Source organism: Sander vitreus, chromosome 7 (assembly GCF_031162955.1).
Source record: "Sander vitreus isolate 19-12246 chromosome 7, sanVit1, whole genome shotgun sequence".
Classification (NCBI taxonomy): domain Eukaryota; kingdom Metazoa; phylum Chordata; class Actinopteri; order Perciformes; family Percidae; genus Sander; species Sander vitreus.
Genome location: NC_135861.1, coordinates 9,800,541 through 9,822,182, shown reverse-complemented (window position 1 = coordinate 9,822,182; position 21,642 = coordinate 9,800,541). Strand labels below are relative to the sequence as shown.

Below are 21,642 nucleotides of genomic sequence, written 5' to 3'. Positions count from 1 at the left end.
TTATGTGTATATGTATGTATGCATAAAATATCACAATCGACTTGTCGGCTCGGTTTTTAAAACTGACATTTGACATATGAACATTTATATAAACTGCTTCATAGTGGTCTGTATATTAACCATTTCTGTCCTTTTTTTGGGGTTAACTAGTAGATTCACATGTCAGGACTCACGTTTCCGTACGCTGCAGTGACCCTAACATCATCTGCCAGACAAGGATGCTGGTGAGACAATTACATTATTTTCTTACATTTTCCAGGCCCTACTTACCATAACCCATGCTAATATTGGCAGTTTATGAATTCATTGTGCGGAATTATTGCTTCACCACCATTTCCTGATCGAGGGGGGAAAGAACTTTATTCCAGCTCACCTGTCATGAATGACAAGCTGTTTTGATACACAAAAGGCTTGCCATTACACAATGCCATGCACTTTTAAAGTGCTAATGTGGGGTTTCTTTTATTTCTGCCTTCTTACCTTTACACCTCCATTTGAAAATATTTCTGCCTTTCACTTTGTTTCTGTCTAGGTGCCAGGGGAGCCTCAGGATGTGTACTTGAAAGTCCCAGGGAGTCCCAGTCCACACATAAAAATGTTCTTTGTGATGGTTTTTACGTATGTATTATTTACTGAGCAGGCATGCCGTACACAGTGAACACACACACACACACACACACACACACACACACACACACACACACACAACTTAGCCTGAAGAAGCATTCTATTTTGGACTAATTAAATTGTTCACGCAGGCTTGAATTAATGAACTAATCAGATAGAGGTTTGGTGGTCTGACTGCCTGAAGTTACAGAACCCGTCCTCTAGTCTTCCAAATCTACATCAGATATTAGAGCAATATTGTGTGTGGGTTTGATAATGGGTAGGGCTAATGTTTACCTCTTATTAAAAGTCAGGGATGTATCATCCAACTCTGATATAACATTTTGACTTGCCATATTTACTGCAGAACTGATCTGCATCAGATACCTTTTTGAGCTTTACACTAACACATTGATTTTAACATCAGGTGGGTCTCTCAGCAAAGCACATTGGATTCTCTTTCTCATAACGCATTTGCAAAGCAAATTCTTTTCCCTGCCAATTAGTCAGCAGATGTGTGGATTGCATCATCTGCATGCTTGCACACACACACAAGTGCAAGTCCTCGTGCCAGTGTACGAAAAACAAACACTAGTGGTCAGAAACTCCACGGGGCAGCTTTAATTTGTTTCTCATAAGATATTTTGATTGCCCAATCAAAGTCATATATGAATCTGTTCAGGAAATTGAAACAATAACAAGAACACATGTACCAATTTAAACAGTGCACATAGCAGACTGTACATGGCAGCTTTATCATATGCCTAGAGACACTGAGATCATCCAATCCTCCTTTGCTGGAATAATACGAGCTGGCCCTATGTTTATCTGTGTGTCAATTAGTGTGTCTGTGGTAAGTAGATTAAAAACAAAGTTATTCAGGGGTATGCACCATGTGAGCTCAATACATTAAAATGATAGAGGATGAGTTAAAAGTAGCATTTGACACATGGCCCCCTCTATATGACATGACTAAAAGATTAGCTAATAATGGAGGACCCTTTGCAGTTGATATTTTATATCAAATCAAATTACCCAAACCAACTGATGCGCAGTGAACCTGGGAGTTTTGAGATCCCTTGGAGTCCGGGGCCCAGGGCAGTTGTGTTTTTTTCCTTGATAATCCAGCCTGTTTTAAATAATTATTAAGATTTTACCGTAAAATATAGCAGTGTGAACATTTGTGGCATGGTAGTTACACCATGTAAAAAGCAGCTTCAATCCAACACTAATGATATTGCGTCTGCCTTCTGAAACCCACATCACTTGAATTCTATTCCAAATATCCCCAAATGCTCCTTAAGTGCTGTTGTCACAGAGCAGGGGCTGAGTAAGTGACTGCATCGCCTCCCACTCACAGCTCTCTTATTCAGCTAAGGCCACAGAGACATAATTGCCTTCTTCTCAGCAGCGAGAGGATGATGGTGGTGCTGCTTTTTTAAATGCTTGCACAGCCGTAGATCAGCCCTCCTCATCTCAGACCTCATGCTGATCCTGCTGCATCTCCAGGGCGCCTCAGCTTAATTGTTCCTGATGATGTTTTTCTCTGTAGTGATAAGTGGATGGCAGCGCCCTCTCAGATCTGGCAGATTTACGTGCATTTCCTGGAGCGGGTGGATGTCAGCTGTGTGACTGGCCAGCGGAGCTGTCAATCACTGGTGCTGAGGGGGAAACAGGCTGTTCGCAAGGTCAAATGTTTCTCATCACACCCCCAGGAGATTGAGGTACACATCTTCAAGAGTGACTTAAAGTGACTTACACGCTGGACCTTTAACACTGAACCCACTTTCTTTAAGTTCGATAATTATACAGTGGCTTTATTATACATTCTGTCAATTGATTGTGGTCCCCTAGTCTGTAGTGAACACCTGGAACGCTATATCCAGTCCTTATAATACATCCATGGTACACCCTCTGATGACAAGATGTATGTTACGCGGACCCCCGCAGACCCTCAGAGACGTGGACACGTATAATTTCAGCTTAACTAAGACCCAACCTGGTACCCGAGTCATGCCAGGTCCAAATTATACTCAGTCTAATGGAGCCAGAAAGGGTCTTGTTGTACTGTATCGATCGATAAGTCTAATACCCAAGTAGATCCAAGCAGATCCTCAACCAGCTCTAATCTAGTGTGCCTCATAACCATTGCAGTAGAAAAATGTTTTTTTGAGGCAGATGGAGAGTGTGAAGTGCAGGAAGAATTACGTGTATTGCTGCTCTTTTGGATGATAGCTGCTTGTTAATTGCTGAAGCAGCATGCTACTGCCAGTGTTGATGTTTTCTCTGTATTTGTGTCTGTCTGGGTGAAATACATTTTGGATCAGGTCTATTCGGATCAAGTCTGATTGGCCTTGGGTTCTTTTTGGAAGGGTTTTTTATTTTTTTATTATTGAAAATGTATTTACATATGTCAGGGTCTGTTTTGGATTTTGGACCCATGAAGACCTCTAGCTAAGAGTTCTTCATGACTGCCAGAAACACTGGGAACCCTTACAGAATTCGTAGCACTGCAGTTACACTCATAACTGCCATTTGGAGTTGTAATTTGACAAGAGATCAAGGGCATGCAATCAACAGTAGTAGTAGATTATGGTGCTGAGCTAAGTGTTTGGGGCATTCCCGTGTTTAATCTAAAATAAGGTGTTGGTGCAATTCATGTTTGTCTTCCCTTTGTTTATGATTTCAGTTTTTTGTTATTGGGACAAAACATGGCTGACACAAATGGGAGGCAACATACAGAAAAGAAGAAAGTGAAAATCTGAACAGCTAGAATCATACCTCAAAACTTCCATATCTAATGACAAGTTGAACGCTTTGTTCTTGACATATTTTCTTCTGTCTTGGCAATATTCAAACCGCATATCCAAAAATTATTTCATGCAAATTGTTCTCATAGCAGCAGGAGACAATGGAACAGCGACAGCCTTTTTTGTATTAACCCCAGGTTAAGATTCACGTCGTTATCAAGAATGTACAAATGCGGATTGACAGCATAATGGGTCTTTTCCTGTCATTTCAGTTCAGTTTATTAGGTTCCCACATTACTTCCTGCCATCATATCATATGTTTGGACGCAATTTGACACAATCTGAAAAGAATTAGCAATGGTTGTATGCTCCCTGAACATGTGGAAATATGCTCCAGGAGTGTCAGATTGCCCTCTATTTTAAGATAGATATTTTCTTATTCATAACTGGGTACAAGAGGGGAGAGAGTTTGAGAATGCTTCTCAGTCAGAGCTGCAGTAAAAGGGCATTGCATATTACTCACTCGTATTAAAAAATAACAAAAGTGATGGACTGTTACAGTCATCGTGGGTGCATACAGTACGACCCAAACATCGTCTCCCTGAAGAAATAGGGTACAAGCTGAAAGAGCGACAGATGTTTTTTTTTTTTAAACATTTCACCATATGCATCAGCGCCAGCTTTGATCTGACTCTCAGCAGGTTAGCTCACTTTGGAATGCATCGGAGGAGTCTTATTAAACCAGATAAAGCTCACCGCCAGAGAATAGCTTTGCTTTTCTCAACAGATTGAAAAGGAGCCGCACAGTAAATCTCATTCTCATATCCTTCTGTCACTTTTCTGCCTCTACTTTCTCTCATTTCACTCTCTTTGCCTTTTTCACCGAACCTCATTCGCCCTTTCACTCACCCACTCTCTCCTCTAATTTGAACACCACCTTTATTTTCCTCTGACACTGTTAACCACCTTTTCCCATTAATTCTGTCCTTTTCTGTACCTTTTTTTTTTTTTACCTCTTCTTATAAAATGTCTCTCTTCTATACTGTGTCACACTCTCTCAATGGTCAATGTCTCTATTTCTCTTCATTAATCGTCTCTTTCTCACTTTTACAACCCACCTAATCAACCTCCTCAATGTACTGCCAAACTCAATCACCCTTACCCTCTCTGTAGGTGGACCCAGAGGGTGTGTTCGTTTTGCCTCCCGCAGCGGTGCAGGAGCTCCAGCTGAAGGTGCAACCATGGCGAGCAGGAAGCCGCTTCTTGTATGTAAATGCAGTGGATGTGGAGAACCGGCGGCTCGTCACCACCTGGCTGCTCTGTCTCAACGTCCACCGGCCTGTACTGTCCAAGGTATGAGTGCTTTACTTTTAGGCTTTACTACTTAAAATAGTAATATATGTGTTCGTATTATGTCTCCATTTTTTTGTGTGAGCACTTGCTTTTGCCCTTCTCACAGATCAAACAAGTGTGGCCATCATCCTCTAATTGGTAAAGCTTTGGTAACTGTCAGTGGCACTCATTTCTTCAACAGGTGCCAGGTGTCTGCTTGAAGTGCACAGGGTTTGAGCACTGCACCGTCAAAGTCACAGACCTTATTGGAGCCTCACTCATCTGCTCCAAAAATGTGGTTGACACTACAAAATAGTTTCCTTTAAATGTAAGACCCCCTCCCTCTCGTTAATGGGCAATCTCATGATATTTTACAGATTTTGCATCGCTGTCGCTATTTCGCAAATAATCCCTCATTTTGTCATTGCATAGTGTGTCCTCCCAAAACACTGTAGAAAGTCGTGCTAGTTGCTTGGTGAAGTAGTAACCACTTGTGCACCTAGTTGGTGAGCTACTGTGGCTGCCAACCAACCAGTAACATGCCAGTGAGAAGCTAACATGCTCCCAAATGCTCCTAGTGGCAAGCTAAAATAGCCTGCCAAACTAGCTGGTTTGCAAACTGTCAATTAGCATGATAGATAGCTTGATTGCTAGCAGTGCAATACATTTCCACAGTTTCTAAGGAAAGAAGTATTTGCGACATTTATTTCTGTCTCATGACTGACTGTGAATCATGTTTATACTCATAAGGAAGAATGTGTGGGATAAAAAAAGACGATATCTTTGATTCTGCTGCATCAAGTTGTATTCTTTTCTTTTGTGTCCATTGTGAGCCCAGCAATAATGTTACAGTAGTGCAAAGCTTAATCAGTGGAGCACTCTCATGTGGTAATAGCCAACATGATTGTAGATTAAATTCTTACTGCGGCTTTATTTCACACTTTTCAAGACCTGTGATATGATGAACAGCTCCCTTTAAGGTCTGTATAACTCAAAGCCGCTGGTGACTCAGAGTCACAATCAGTGCTTATTGAAACCACCATCCTGGGGGTTTCCTGGGTCAGCTGGATATTCCCAACTCCTTTATGGCTAGTGTCAAGAAAAGGCTAAGGACAGCTGATCCAAGGCCTGCCTTTCTAAACCAACTGACTGACTATTGAAGGTCTTGTTCACATTACAGCTAAGTGTCTAAATTAAATGTTTTCCTCTCATATCCTATCAGTCTAAACCACATAAATAAGTCCCATTCTTATTCTGATCTAGATCACTTGCACACGTCTTACAAAAGTGTGTCTTGAGGCACGTACAAATTGTGCACACAGAATTTATTAGTGTAAAAAATATGATATTAGCAGCACATGGGAACTGTGCTTTTTTCAGACAGGGCCTAATGATTTAGTGAGCAACCAGTTACTAACTAACTGGCTGTGTGTGTGTGTGCGCGTGTGTGTGTGTGTGTGCGCGCGCGCATGTGCGTGTGTAGGCATTTGAAGTGTGTGTCCCAGGCAGTGGTGGGCGTGGCAGCTCCAGGAAAATCAACTACACCAACCCTTACAGCAGCAGCCGTACATTTCTGCTCCGCTCTGACCATCCGGACCTGCTCCAGTTTAAAGAGGATAAATTCCAGGTGAGATAGGACAGGACATCATGCAGTTCTCTTACTCTCATTAAGAGTAAAATCAATATGTTAATTAACGCCTCGACCTAAAGGCAACCTTCCTCCTTGGCAAAAGCTTGTCTTTGTTGTTGAGGGAAATCAAGGCCTGCATCAGTATAGGCAGATTCATGGCATTAATGGTACCTTGTGTTGTTACTGCCCTGTAAATAATTAGCATTAGCTGTAATGGAAAGTGCTACTGACCTGTGATAGGAATCCTTTTTGATCAGCTTTTTTGAAAATCCTGTTTAGAATAAAATAATGGAAATAATAAAGACATTATTTTGCCAAACCTATAAGTCAATTTAAAGACCTTTGAAATACGACAGAGAAGATTAATACTGCCTATTGATAGCCACTATTAATGTCAGCAAGTTTTTTTATTCTACTAAGGATAAAAACTACTCTATCCATTTTGATTAAAGGTGGAAATTGAGGCCACTTTTGAAATTTTGTAGTCATCTATTACTTATCTATTACTTATCACTTAAGCTCAAGTGTAGAAGAAGTATCCTGGCACAGCTTCTTCCACTGACATGTGATGGGTTTGCATAAATTTCCAAGGTGATGCTGTTAAAAATGTGCTGTCAAATTTTCTTTCTTCCCACTTTCACTTCATTATATCACATATGTATATAAAATATAAAGTTACAATTCAAATCATTTAGTGATAATGTGTTAGAATTTATTTTTTGAGTAGTCGGCCAATATCTAATACTGTTAGGAATATTGTATAGCCTGGCTTTGCCAGACTAATTGCGCTGGACTCTAAACTTGCAGATTCATCTGGTTTCCAGTATTTTCAAATATAAATGAACTATAGTTCTTTTCACTGACTGAAAATCATTCCCAGGGCTTTCTGTGAGTATGATTAGGTTGCTTCTGTGAAATATTTTATATTCTCACCTCCTCTCTTCACAGTGACAGAGTTGGTTTGTAAGTGTATTGTCTGTTATACAGTAAAACCCTCCCAAATCAGGCTCCAGCCTCCAGCTTTCACATTGACAATAAAATGTATAATAAATGACGCACTTCTTTTTAACAAAAGAGCAAGATACAAAATAAAGATAAGACAACTCAGTGGCGCAACTACCCAGTGTCAGAGGGGTATGCAGCGACAATTTTGGCTTTAAATAATAAAGGTTTATTTTAAAGTATATCAGCGACGTTAACGGTTGCACGGTTGCCCTTGGCAACCTAATCGTCACCCCTTGTTGATGTGATTTGAGTGGTGGTGGCTTTCCATCCCTCTCTGCACTATTTCTTCCCCCAAAAAGGACACAGTGAATAGGTTAGTCAACAAAACATTTAGTTTTGTGTGGTCTAATAGAACTCCTACCTGATGTCATCACTGGTCTCATCTCTACGTGATGCCATCGCTGACCTCATGTCTGTCTCATTCACTCCTTGCCTGTGTTCTTCTCCACTAAGACATATTGTCAAACAAAAATTATGTTATAGATTTTTCATTAGTTTTTCCATATCAATAATATTAAGAAAGGAATCTGTTGGTATCAAGCGGCTCCCCCTACACTTCCACCTAATGTTAGACCTACCTATTGCCTTCCCCTGTCTTTCCTGATCCACCATCCTCACACCTGAATGAAATGAACTTATATATTTATATTTTTTTTTTCATATTTCTTTATTTTTCTTCTTGTCATTTATTGTGCATGCTACCTTATATTTACCAGTTGTTATTTGACCTTAATAAAATTGAGATATGTCATGCATGGGATTGGTACCATAGGGTTTAACTAAAATCTAAATGTAGCTATCAGCAACATTGGTTTGCATTAAGTTAGCAAACACTAGCCAGTCTGTTAACATGAATATTTGCAAGCCTCCAAGTTTGGTAGCAAAGCTATGCATGATTCCATGGTAAACCAGAGTTATAGCATTAGTTATGTTTTCCAGAGTATTGTAATTTATTGTACATGCTACCTTATATTTATCAGTTTTCAGCTCAGCAACCTCGGTTTTGCATATTCTAAGCTAGCCGTAAACCCCCACTTGGCTGCTACATTCCCAGTGTTAGCAAACGCTAGCTAGTCTGTATATATAAATATATTTGCAAGCCTCCAAGCACAGACGTCACACTTTAAATCCTACCTGTTGCCTCTCACCATCCACTTATTTAACTGCTGTCACATCTCTGGACATGTCATCTCTTTTTCCCTCTTTCTTTTTCTATTTTTAGCCCCAACAGCTGTTTTGCTTTGCTCTTTTTCCATAGACGGCAACTTACTACTCGTACGCTCGTACCTGCTCACTCAGCGCTCACGGCACCCACCCGCTCCCCCCCCCCCCCCCCCCCCCTCTTCTATGTCAACATTCTATGATGGAATCTTATGAGACAGGGTGCCTAATTTAGCCTGTTAGTCCTCTCAAATGTTATATAATAACATTGAGGAAATGCAGAAATGATTTAGAAACGCACAACAGCAGCTACATATTGAAAATACCCAAAAAAGATTTTTATTTTTTTTTTTTTATAAACCATTGCTTTGGCGCCCCGCATGGTGCTGCGCCCTTATGCACCGCATATAGTGCATCCACTTTTTGCGCCACTGAGACAACCTGCTGTAGTTCAGTAATTACAATTGGAAAAGTACAGCCACAAAGTATCGGTTATGAAATTGATCATAAATTAACCACAAACGAGTTTAAAGGAGTTGCTGAAGTCCGTATAGCGTGAGCAACAGCAGAGGTTTGAGTCATCCGTCTATGACCACACAAGATGCGTTCACGCACAGTACTGAGTGTAGGTCACCTCACGGTTTGGCAGCGCTCAGAGCCATACACACAATCAGTCGTTTCACACGTAAAATGAAAGAAAATAGACTTGAAAAATGCGTCTGAAATGCGTTAGGCACATAGATGTGCCTTTACTGTAGGTCTTGGTTCCGGTGTGTACATTTAAACTGCGACCCATTTACGACGGAGCTGTAGTGCAGCCACACTATACAGCCGCATCCAGTGGACATGAGGAGTTAGACCTTTTAGTAATGGATAATTTCAACAATGTCATGCACTGACATTTCCTCCTGGTATAAGCCTCACAATCAGTTGTGGTGCACCGTCAGCTAAATGATGAATCAAGATTTGGTTATTCTGCAACATCACTCACTATGCATTAGACCATGTACTACTGTGCAGACTGACACTGGAAAAGGTTTTGACCGATATGCTGATTGTAAAAAAGAAAAAAAAAAACTTTTATGTGGAAAAGAAACCTTTAGTTTTAACTGTTAACATATATTAAGGCATGTTTCTGGCTTTCCTGTCATCTTGCCACAGGTGAGTAAAAGACATTGATGATGATTTCTGGCCTCTTATGTTGACTGTTCATTCCTCAGCTGTTGAAGTGAGTGATTGAGTAAGTGAATGATTTCCTTGTTTACCTCCAGACCCGAAACAGGAGGTACACAACAAAGTCATTACTGCTGTTGTTTTATTCTCATGTTGTCTACCTCAGTGTTTCTAATAGCTGATTGACTTACACACAGAGACATAACGCACCGGAGTCACTGCCATCATTGCCTTTCATTTGATGAAATGGCAAAACAAACAGAAAACCAGCATTTTAAATTAACAAATGAATGAGACACAATGGGAGACTGTTTCCACATAAACTATTTAAGAGCTGCTGCTGTCCAGAAGACCCTGCATCAATTAGACAGAAAAAATGTGGGCAAAGTGAAAAACAGCCCATTGTTTTTTTTTCCATTTTGTCAGCAAGGCGCCAGATGTCTTATAAACAATTAACTGTGCCTGCAGCATTAAGCAAATGTGGAGACACTTTTCTCTTTTTTTGACACAACTACCTCACCATAATACAAAAAAAAACAGCTGTCAGGAGGGAAAGCAAAACAGAGATCAATACTGCTTTGCTTTTGGGGGAGATTACAGCATATATTCCCCAAATTGATATATATATCAGATAAAAAAGAGAAAGTTCTCTGCGCTTCTGCAGACCACAACAATCCGGTGCAACCAAGGCAGGACAACGACGGTATAAAATAACAATAAATAGCCGGTGCAACAGATGTCTTCTTACTTGACGATTTTATTACTTAAGGTGCAAAACGGTGACTAACGTTTTGATGTAGAGTTACATCTTCATCAGAGTCCTTGGAGAGAATGGGCAATGAAGCCCTTAATAAGAATCATCAACAGGTGCGTAAAGGGCGTGTTAGCTGCCTGAAGATACACCCATCTCAACCAAGGTGTTACACTCAATCAGTCATTAAAGGGCGAATGCCCACACATAGTTCAAAAGTGATTAAAAAACAAAGACATGTATATCAATTGCTGGCTTTTACGGAAAACACTAGAAGACGGTTCTGGTCTGATTGAAATACTGGGAAAACAAAAACAATTACCAAATAAAGAACTTTTTCTACACTTTTGCCTCATTTCCACTGCATGGTTCGACTTCAGTATTTTATTATTGTTGCAAAGCCATACGGTGTTATTCCCAACAGCATGGATAGCAGGCTGCCCAACTTAATATTGATAAATTGTTCAAAATGTTTTAAAAGGGGGTGGCAGTAGCTCAGTCAGTATGGAGTTTGTGTTGGGAACCGGAGGGTTGCTGCTGGTTCAAGTCCCCATACGGACCAAAGTAGTGAGCATGTGTGTGTAATTCAGGCCTGTGTGTAATAACAACAGAGTGAAAACATTGTAATTTCCCTTTGCGGGATTAATAAAGTATAACAAAAAAAAGAAAATCAGGAAGGAACAACTCGTAATTCTTAAATTAGATGTGTATTTTCCTGTTTCCTGTTTAAGAAAGCCAAAGCTTTTTAACATCATTTTGAATTATTATTTTGAAGAGTTCAAAACAAAGGAAAAACATGCTTTAAAATAGTGTTTTAAAGGAGATTTAAAACACTTTCTTGTGTTTTACATCTCAGACTACCTGGACACTGTGAATGCCCAAAGGTTGATTTTGTGTCTGTTAGATCTAGCCTGGAAACAGGACCTACAGTATATACTGTAAAGGTGTTAAGAGATCACACAGACATATAATGGGGACTGTTATTTAGTGTATACTTGTCATTCATACATTTAGTGTATGAATGACAATAAGCTCCTTCTTTTCCTTGTTTTTGTTGTTAAAACAAGGAAGGAATCAGCTATTTGATCAAATTAAACAAAATGCAAAGTTGAGAAAGGTAACTGAAAACTTAAACTGATAGTGTTGGCTAGTAATTGCAACAAAAAAAGTGTGCTACTCAACACTGGTGACATCACGTCACAGTTATCAATAACCAGTGTTGGGCAAGTTACTTCCAAAATGTAATACATTATAGATTACTAGTTAATGTCATTTGAGAATAATTAGTTATATTACAATATTACTGTCTCTGAATTGTAATGCTTTACACTACTTTTGTGTTACTTTGGGTGCATCTATTTAGTGCTGCTAGCTGAAGAGAAACAAATGATCACTCACCCTCACAAAGCTTTCAGATGAATATGAGGCATGTTCATTGTGTTGTGTTCATGGTGTTTAGATCGGCGGGGGAGAGTGTTACACCATCGGACTGCGATTCGCCCCCAGCCAGAGTCCCGGCTCAGTGGAGATTCTGGTCTATGTGAACAACCTGGAGGAGAAGACGGAGGAGACGTTCTGTGTGAAAGTCAACTACTCATGAACTGATGATGTTTGTTTCACGCAGCGAGTACAAATCGTTTCTTGAAATGTTGACTAATCTGTGTTTTGAATCTATTTTCTGAGTTTCATTTCAGAATTTCTATTTTCTGAAATGAACTCAAATGGGCTTTAATTTTTCTACTTAGGGTGTGCAATTTTGTATCAATCAGATTTAGGACAGAAATAAACTTTTTTTTTTTTGTATCATATGTTGTTTCAGTCTTTTGTACAGAACAAGGTGGAGTGTTGTGTGTGAATTATTGAGAATCTTTGTGTTAGCTTGATGAGCGTCACTGAAATAAGGTCACACGTCTCCAAAATCTAACATTGAAAGAGTTCCCTGGGGGTCAGATTTAAAAGAACATCCTATTCTGAGCTGGGAGCAGAGTGCTCCTAACAGATTAGTGTCATATATTTATGATAATTTAAATTCTCAGAAATATATGCCTACATCAGGCATGAAAGCTTAAGAATTGGACTGGGATACAATTTGGAATAATACCTGACCCATTTGATTTTTGGGGAAAGATTATTGGAACACTTACAGAGTTAACAGGGGTTAACCAATTACCAATGGACCCTACTGTACATCTTCTAAATGACTGTGGGGGAAAAGGGTGGAGGGATAGGATAAATCTAAATGTTTTCGTAACCTGTATTGTATTCTGATTTGAGTTGTAAAATGATGATGTTGAAATAAGAAAATCAATGATAAAACAAACATATTGAATGCAAAACAAGCGGACCAAGCTACTTTCTCTAAAAAGCTTGGGACACACACCCAAACTCAAAACTTAGTTTACTAAACTATACACAAAAGCAAAGAAGAAACCAAACTAGGTGTAGTAAAAATACTTTTATGTATAAAAGCGAAAAATTAGGGTGGGTGAAAAAAGAAAGAAACATCTGCAAAAGTCACTGAAAAAATACAGAATTTTTTGTTTTGTAATGCAGTAATATCAGTGTCAAGGCTGAATCCCAAATGTGATCTGTCCTCTTTTGAAATGTCCGGCAAATGTCTGACAGTTCATCCCCGAACATCTACGTGGGCCGAGGGTGAAAGCAATAACATTTTATCGACTTTAATTACCCAGCAAACCCACTTGAATGACACTTAATGGTCGAGTTTTAATCTAAGACAAGCCAGTGGTCCGCTCTCTGTGTCCCCTTACCTCCCAAACAACTTATCCTTATCACCAGCATTATTAGAAACGGTGCTGTAATGAGGTATGAATTTCCAGCGAGGCACACATCTCTTCAAATCTCCCTCATTAACACCAGCACCCTTTAAAACCCTCCATGTTCACCTTCCTGCTCGCTCCCCGATGCTCTGCCGTGCATCTCTCTGTCTGAGGTACAGAGAGAGAGAGAAAAGGCCATGCATGAGTTATATAACACAGTTACACAATCCCCCCTCCACCCCCTCCCTCTCTGTCTCTCTCTCTCTCTGTCTCTCTTTCTCTCATTAGAATGAAGGCTGCAAAACAAGCCTCAGCACAGCAGCAAAGGGTCATTAAAAGACCATAGCAACCGAGCCAGGTGCACTTCATCTTTACCTTTTTGAACATCTTGTCTGAAGCGGAAGACTCATTGTCTTCTCTATTTTATGGTATTATGTTATGTTACTCACTTAATAATTTGTTTCCTGTAGCCTTCTGGTTCTTATGCTCAAAGATGCTCTGTGCAACTTTGAACATTTGGCTTAAAGGTGCAGTAAGCGATGCTGCGCAAAGATTGTTGATATTTGAACTCAACTGCCAAACAAATAGAGAGGCGAAGTCCCTCCCCTTCCAGTGGACCACCATGGGACCTTAACTCAGAAAAAATATGAACAGTAGTGAATGGGGAAAGACAAATAATTTTTTGATCCCGTTTAAATTGAGCCATGAATTACACATATGATCAGTTTAATAGATAATATAGCAAGTCAAGAAAGTCTGTTTATTGTTAAACTGTTGAAGTATAAGACTGTGAAAATACGTAATTAGAAAGACTCCACACATCAAAGTCGCATGGATGACGTCTCGCTGAAGCTACGATGTCTGTGTGTATCGTACCGGGGCTGTAACGTTACTCAAATGAGCAGAGGAACTTGCTTGTTCTTTTGCTTATCTGCTGAAAACACTTCACTGGATAAAACACATCAGGTAAGATAAGGTTACATGTGTTGTGGAACAGAGCTAAGCTAGCTAGCTAGCGAGCAAATTGTGTGAGACGAGAGATGTAGTTCACTGAGCGGTTTCACACAGAACTAAGTGGTCATATGACAAACCTACGGCTAACTGAGACTTTCTTCAGTTGAAAAATTATCTTTTAAATTGACGAACATATTTGTAATCCATGGCTCAATTCAAATGGGATCAAAAAATAATTTGCCTCTCCCCGTTCACTACCGTTCATATTTTTTCAAAAGATAAGTCCCGTGGACCGGAAGTAGAAGGGCGTGACTTCGTCTCTCTATACAACCCCACCCCCTTCTTCAGAAGCTCCACCCCCCAGATTCACGGACAGATTACTTGCCGGCCGGCACGTTCACATGCTGCCTACCCCCTACCATCCACTGTCGCCGCCTGTTGCCGATTGGCTATAATAGTGTTTTGTGGCTAGTGCACTCATGTTTGTTTTCCATTTACACAGCCAGGGTTGTGTATTAACACCAGATTTTTTTTTGCGCACACAGAAAATATAGAGCTAGGTGACCGTATGGAGATATTCGCTGAATTTGAAAAACAAATTTTGGATTACCATCACTCACTATACCTTTTAAAGAGTGGGTTATGGTCTTTATATGTTTATCTTTCTACATTACTTATATGCCATATGTACGTCAAAAGAGTTATTGGTTGCTGTAATAATTCCTCCTAATCATACTGTCCCTGAAGTGATCTCTTTCTAGTATGTATACTGTGTAAGAAATAGGGACAAAATCCACAGTACTTATTCTGTGGGGCCATTATTCTGGCGCTGTTTTATTTGGTCCCTTATTTGTTACATTTTAGTCGTTCTGTGAAAGTATCACTTCACAGCCAGTAGGGTCAGTAGAAAAGATTACAGTGACAGATAACATTTTCAATCAATGCAAATGTTGTATTAAGATGGACTTTAAATATCCAGACATATCCTTTAAATGGCTCTCACAGTCCTCACAGCTTGTTTCTTGTGTCTATTGGGGTGGAGATGGTGAACAGCCATCATGTTTCCATGCTACGCTACCTGTGCGTGGAGAACATTTTGTGCTACCATCCATCCCCAATTTGAGCGGAATATTCCACAGCATCTCTAGTAGGGATGTTTTCAGTTACAGCCCTACTTTGTGATTCACTGTAGGCTGATGAGGCATGTGTGTTTCGTGTGTACTTGTAATACCCACATGCTGGTACTGAGCAGCAGCCTTCAACGGGAGCTGCACGGTTGTTCTCTCAGCGAGGGGCAGAGCACCTTATTAGCGCTGCCAGTCCAGTTGTCGGTTCCTCCTGAAGGAACACAGACACCCGCCACAACAGCTCACACTGTCTGCTCACCTTGTTAGTGTGGTTAGACGGCTCCTGTCTAGCTGCCCAGCTGAGAGCCTGCCTTGATATAACGCTGGGTGGGAGGGTACCTGTTATTGCTCTGATCTGGAGATGACCAGTCCTACCCGCTGGTGCATGTCTGTGTGTTTGTTTGGTCTTTTGTGTGTGAAGGTGCCTGGCCTGAGTCATGTGAGTGGGTCCATGTGTATGAGAGAATAGAGCGACGCAGGTACCAAAGAGCTTTGTAACTGGAGGGATATGCAACCTAGCAACCAGCCCTCCTCCTCATGTACATCGCTGGCCTGGATCGACACACTTACAGTGGAGAAAACTGAGAATTACGGCAGAGGTTGTTTTTTTTAAAGACGTTCTTTACAGAAAAATCATGAAGAAATTAAAAGGTCACTTGTTTACATTCTTGCCACGCCCTAATGAGTGATGTCACAACTGCTGTTTCACAGCTGTCAAAGGCAAAACACCTGCTTTGGTATTACTAATTGGGGTTGGGCTAAACACGCAACATTTTCAGGTTTCAAAACTAATCTTTAAAATTGATACGGGAATGAACGTCTCATGTTAATTTTTAACAATGAAACAGGAGGAAGAAAGCAAGAGAAATGAAAGGAGAGGTACAGGTAAAGCAGCTGTCTCGTTTTATCTCGGGGAGGGGGGCATGGGTCAGATTAGAAGTGCGAGTAGGAGCTCTTAACAAATAGAAATTCAATTACCTCGTTACCCGTCTCAGCAGGACCTTCCCTCAGCCATGACTGTCGAGCACAAAGGAAATGTCTTTTGGATGAGGGAGCGTCACTGTTCCTCTCTGCTAACACACATCCACATCCAGATTGAAGACAGTTCTCAGTAGATGGCAGCCTTACACATACAGTGAATTCCCACTGTTGTTCTCACCAATCTGCCTTTCCTGTAAAACAGTAGTAAATACATAAGGTAGTAAACTATGTCCTCTAATCTAAAAAAAACAACCAAAAGACACAAATAACCCAGTCTGTATAACCAATACTAATGCTAAGAAAAGCATTCTGTAAAGCTTTCAGTTTTATTTCATGCTTTCTCCTTAAATAGATCAATCAACGTATACAGTGATGATGCAGTGAATTTCACTTAGAAATAGGCCAGCCTAAAAACTCTTCTCTCCTACTCCCTCTCCTTCTGTCAATGTTGTTGCTCTAACCTTCAAGTGGTTTGAGGATCAGGAACATCTTTTTGTTTGTTATTAGTCTGGTTCCACATTCAAATTTGATGAGCAGCTCAAATAGGTCTGGTGTTGTTTCTGCAAATGGCTGTTGTGGATAGAACCAAGACAGTCGGACAGCTCCGGAGGACATCTTAAAGTTATTTGCTGAGTTCTGGGAACATGACAACATTGTTTAAAGCAAAACAAAGGCAAACTATAACATGACTATACAAACTGGCCATTGTAAAGGGTTTATCACAGTTTACAGACGGTCTTCATGCCTCAATTTCAACCTAGCTTTGTTGTGTGGGCCCTGGCACACACATTTCTTGTACCATGTGGGATGGTAAAGTGGTTGAGTTTTGGCTAAAATGCTGGCTTTTCTTGCCTGGTTGGACTTTTAGCGATGTCGCCGCATTCTGGTTAGGTTCTCAATATTACTTTTGTTTCATCAAGCACTTCAATATAAAAAGGTGTGATTTAATTGCTCTGATAGCTAATTATTTCACTTTGGGTAATTAGGTCTGATGATTTGAAAGGACTGACATTTTCTTTTCCACAGTTGATGTGTTAATGTTTCAACTGAAGCCGACTGCTCACTGAAAAGATTGAAGGTAATGGTACTTTTAGACCGTTGGAATGCGAGGGGCTTGTTTGGTTTGGTTTGGTTTCAACTTGCTTTGCCCGGGGGCCACATTTGCAAAATGACAGGAGGCCAGGGGCTAGTTAATAAACAAACATTAATAATATTTCTCAGATAAAATTAATACACATTTAAAGGGGTGATAGAATGCAAAACCGAGTTTATTCACCGACAGTTCGGTGGATAAAATAGGCATACATAGTACCTCAAAGTCCCATTGACATCCCTTTCCTATGCAAATCTCACAATTTGAAACTGCTGCTGAAAATCTGAATCAGAATCAGAAATACTTTAATAATCCCAGGGGGAAATTATTATTGTTACAAACTCCAGATATACAAACAAAATATATTATACAGACAACATATATATTAGGAACAGAATATAAATACATATATATATATATATATATATATATATATATATAGAAGAACAAATGTACAACAAACAAATTTACAAATTTACAGTTGTAATATATAAAAGACCAAATGTACAGTATTAATGTGCAAAGAGTGCAAAAAAAAAGTGATTGTCTATGTTTGAGATGATTACTGAGAGGGGGTGTTTGACTCTCCGAGGGAGGCGTTGTAAAGTTTAATGACCACAGGCAGGAACGATTTCCTGTGGCGCTCTGTGGTGCATCTGGGTGAGAGGAGTCTTCTGCTGAAGGTGCTCCTCTGCTGGGCCAGTGTGTCGTAGAGAAGGTGTGAGACATTATCCAAGATGGACTGAAGCCTGGACAGCATCCTCCTCTCAGCCACGGGCATCAGTGTGTCCAGCTCCTCCCCCATGACATCACCAGCCCTCCTGATCAGTTTGTTTAGTCTGTTGGTGTCAGCAACCTTCATCCCACTGCCCCAGCATGTGACAGCGAAGAAGATAGCACTGGCCACAACAGACTGATAGAACATCCTCAGCATCGTCCGGCAGATGTTAAAGGACCTCAGCCTCCTGAGGAAAAAGAGTCGACTTTGGCCCTTTTTGTAGACAGCCTCGGCGTTTCTAGTCCAGTCCAGCTTATTATTTAAGTACACCCCCAGGTACTTATACTCCTCAACAGTGTCCACAGGGACCCCCTGGATGGAAACAGGGGTCACAAGTGATTTCACCCTCCTCAGATCCACTACGAGCTCCTTCGTTTTTGTCACGTTGAGCTGCAGATGGATCAGCTCACTCCAAGTGACAAAGTTGCCCACAACAGTCCTGTATTCATTCTCATCATCCTTTTCAATGCAGCCAACTATTGCTGAGTCATCAGAAAACTTCTGAAGGTGGCAGGACTCTGATGTGAAGAGGGTGAAGAGGAAGGGAGAGAGGACAGTCCCCTGTGGGGCCCCAGTGTTGCTGACCACCCTGTCAGACACACAGTTCTGTAGGCGTACGTACTGTGGTCTGCCCGTCAGGTAATCAACGAACCAGGACACGATGGGGGCCTCCACCTGCATCACAGTCATCTTCTCACCCAGTAGAGCCGGACGGATGGTGTTGAAAGCACTGGAGAAGTCAAAGAACATGACTCTCACAGTGCTCGCAGGCTTGTCCAGATGAGTGTAGACTCTGTTCAGCAGATAGATGATGCTGTCCTCAACTCCCAGGCTGGGCTGGTAGGCGAACTGTAGTGAATCAGTGAAGGGCCTGACCATAGGCCTTAGCTGCTCCAGGACGAGCCTCTCGAAGGTCTTCATGATGTAGTCCTGAGGGCCGCTGGGACGCAGCGTCTTTGGCACATGAACGAGGCAGGACTACCAAATGCCGCGGGGAGCTCTCCGCTGTCGGCCGCGGAGCTCCGCGGGCCGCCGGCCTTTGGTAGTCCAGTAACCCATAAACGGTGACTTTGCCCTAGGTATGGAGCGACTATGGGCTGCCCTGTCTCGTCAGACTGTGTGGAGCTCCTGAAGTCCGATACCATCTTACCAAATTTGCAATTAGCCATACATTTTCGGAAAACGGCCCATATTTGAGCTTTACATAGTTGATTTCTCGCATAAAAAAGTCTCAGAAGTCAATTTAGTAATTAAATGGCAGACGAACAATGTATAACATTGCAGTGTCTGAAATATGAGACCTGCTGTCTTGTCTCCACTGTGTGTGTGTATGTGCTTCGCTCAACCAATCAGCGCGCAGCTCATCTAAATATTCATGAGCATACCATACTTGGAAGAAAAGCTCTCGTTCCAAAATCGGCCATGCCACAGGTTAGCATTAGGGCCCATAGAATAGCACCCGGGCCATTTTACCCTATTAGGAGACCTTAAGGAACAGTGTGAAATACCCTAATCATTCTATTACCCCTTTAAAGGCTCATAAGTCATCTTCTTTATTTTCATTCTTTATTATTTAGCAGCCTTGCATACAGCAATTGTCGCTTTGCAAATTAAACAGTGGTTTAGAATTGGTATGAGGTGGCAAAATAAACATTTCAACATTTTTACGTTTGCTGTCCTCACTCATCTTTGCCAAGAGGCAATTAAGCTATTTTCATTGTGAATTGGATAGACCAATTGAAAATGGTTGGCAGGCCACCTAGCACCCTTGCATGCATTTGATTAGCCAGAACAGTGCCAGATGATGTAGCATTTTGCTACTATCCAACTTTTTTGGCCGTGCTACCATGCTTTTTCTTTTCATAGCAGCTCTCTGCTGCAGCACTGCCTTGCCCAATGCAGCGGTGTCATGGAAAGGAACGAGGAGCTTTTCTTTTTTTGCCACCGTTTTTGGTCCTAACTGCCTGTCTCTGCAAACATCAGAGGTTTAGTGGGCGGTCAGTTGTGGGCGGGGCTAAGTTTGGCTGGCATCCAGGCTACTTTGCTGTAGGAGGGGTTTCACAAACTATTTGACTAGTTAAGTCTTTGACTAAAACCACTAATCAGTCGTATGGGCAGATATCACCTTGTTAGTGGCTATTTGGCAGCACAATGTCACAGCAGGAACCCAACTGTGTTCTGTTCCGCTCTGTTCATTTGCTGCGGTAGGCTAATATATTAGACACAACATCCCTTGCCTTTTTTTACACTACATGCATTTATATGTTATTAAAGGAAGTGTTGACAATGCTAAAGTAGCAATTTAGCTAACAAACGCTCGACTCATCCCTTTGTGAAGATTAATCTGTGAGGCTGTATATTCAGGCACAACAAGGCTAAATGATAATGTCATCATGCTAACATGGTCACAATAACGTGCTGATGCCAAGCATAATGTTCACCATCTTAGTTTGGTGCAGTGGTTCCCAAACTGCCTGTTGTATTCAGCACAAGCTAGATAATATAGGCTAATAGGAGCATATTTGAAAGGGCTAGTGAAATGTTTTTTAACACTAATGGCGAATTAATATGCAAACAAGCACATTCATTTCTCATTTACAGCCCTTTTTCAAATAGAGTAATCTGGAAAGTACATTTTTATTTACCAGCAGCAGTAGGCCTACATTCTGTATTTTGATTGGCAAACATTTAGGAATAAATACATTACACTATAACACAAGGGTGCTATCACTAAATTTGCTTGCTATCAAACTGAAATAAAATAATTTATGCTGTTAAGGTGAAATTATTCAATCTGATGCAGATAGAAACCGCACTAACGGCAGAGGGGATTTAAATTACTTTAAATTATGAGTGTTAGCCTGTTTGGAATTTTAAATGGGAAATTATGTTCCATTTCCTGGTTTAATCAAGCCTCTTTGAAAAATGGTTAGAAAGGAGAGAGGGAAGGAAATATTGAGTCCTGATTGGGCGTCACAGTGCACTTTCCGTCTGTCAGCAGAAAGGCCTGGCATAATTAGGTAAAGCAGCACAATGGAAACACTGTCTTCAAAGACAAGCTCTACTCTTTTTTTTTCCCATTGATTTCACACATTCAGACCTATTGGAGACCTATCTGCCTCACTTTTTAACCACTGCACATCAGAGTGAGCAGCCACATAGGGATGTACAGAGACATTGTCAGTCACATCAGACACAGTACAAAGCTGCCTCCAGCCTCTGCCTCGTCCTTTTACATTTACATATTGTATTTAAAAGCAGCATGTGTCAGAGACACTATCTGTTAGCAAACTTCGATTCAGATTCCCTGTGATCGACTACAACCGTAAATTTCATTTTAACCTAATCAGATTAGGCTGGGGGAATTGCAGTTATTAACCTATAGCTTCAATGTTGATTACTAAGTGCAGTCCTATTGACCTCAGTGCACCGCATTAGGAATATTGTAAATATTCATGAGTGAGCGGCAGGTCCCTGGAAGATAAATTGGGCCCTCGCCAGTGTGTCCACCTTATCAAGTG

The 21,642-nt window shown here is 40.9% G+C and overlaps 1 protein-coding gene across 5 annotated transcripts in view; it reads left to right on the top strand.

The window, feature by feature from the left end:
* nphp4 (nephronophthisis 4) overlaps window positions 1-12,214 on the top strand; it is a 178,263-nt gene extending 166,049 nt beyond the window's left edge. For 4 of the 5 annotated variants that reach the window (XM_078254511.1, XM_078254514.1, XM_078254510.1 and 1 more), the window contains exons 25-30: window positions 151-224; window positions 533-618; window positions 2,159-2,330; window positions 4,530-4,709; window positions 6,172-6,315; window positions 11,868-12,214. In XM_078254511.1, coding sequence (XP_078110637.1) covers window positions 151-224; window positions 533-618; window positions 2,159-2,330; window positions 4,530-4,709; window positions 6,172-6,315; window positions 11,868-12,008 — 797 coding nt within the window. In that variant the 3' untranslated portion in view covers window positions 12,009-12,214. The remainder of the gene's footprint in view (window positions 1-150; window positions 225-532; window positions 619-2,158; window positions 2,331-4,529; window positions 4,710-6,171; window positions 6,316-11,867) is intronic. The other variant, XM_078254512.1, reaches the window with a different exon arrangement.
* The last annotated feature ends 9,428 nt before the right edge of the window (window positions 12,215-21,642 follow it).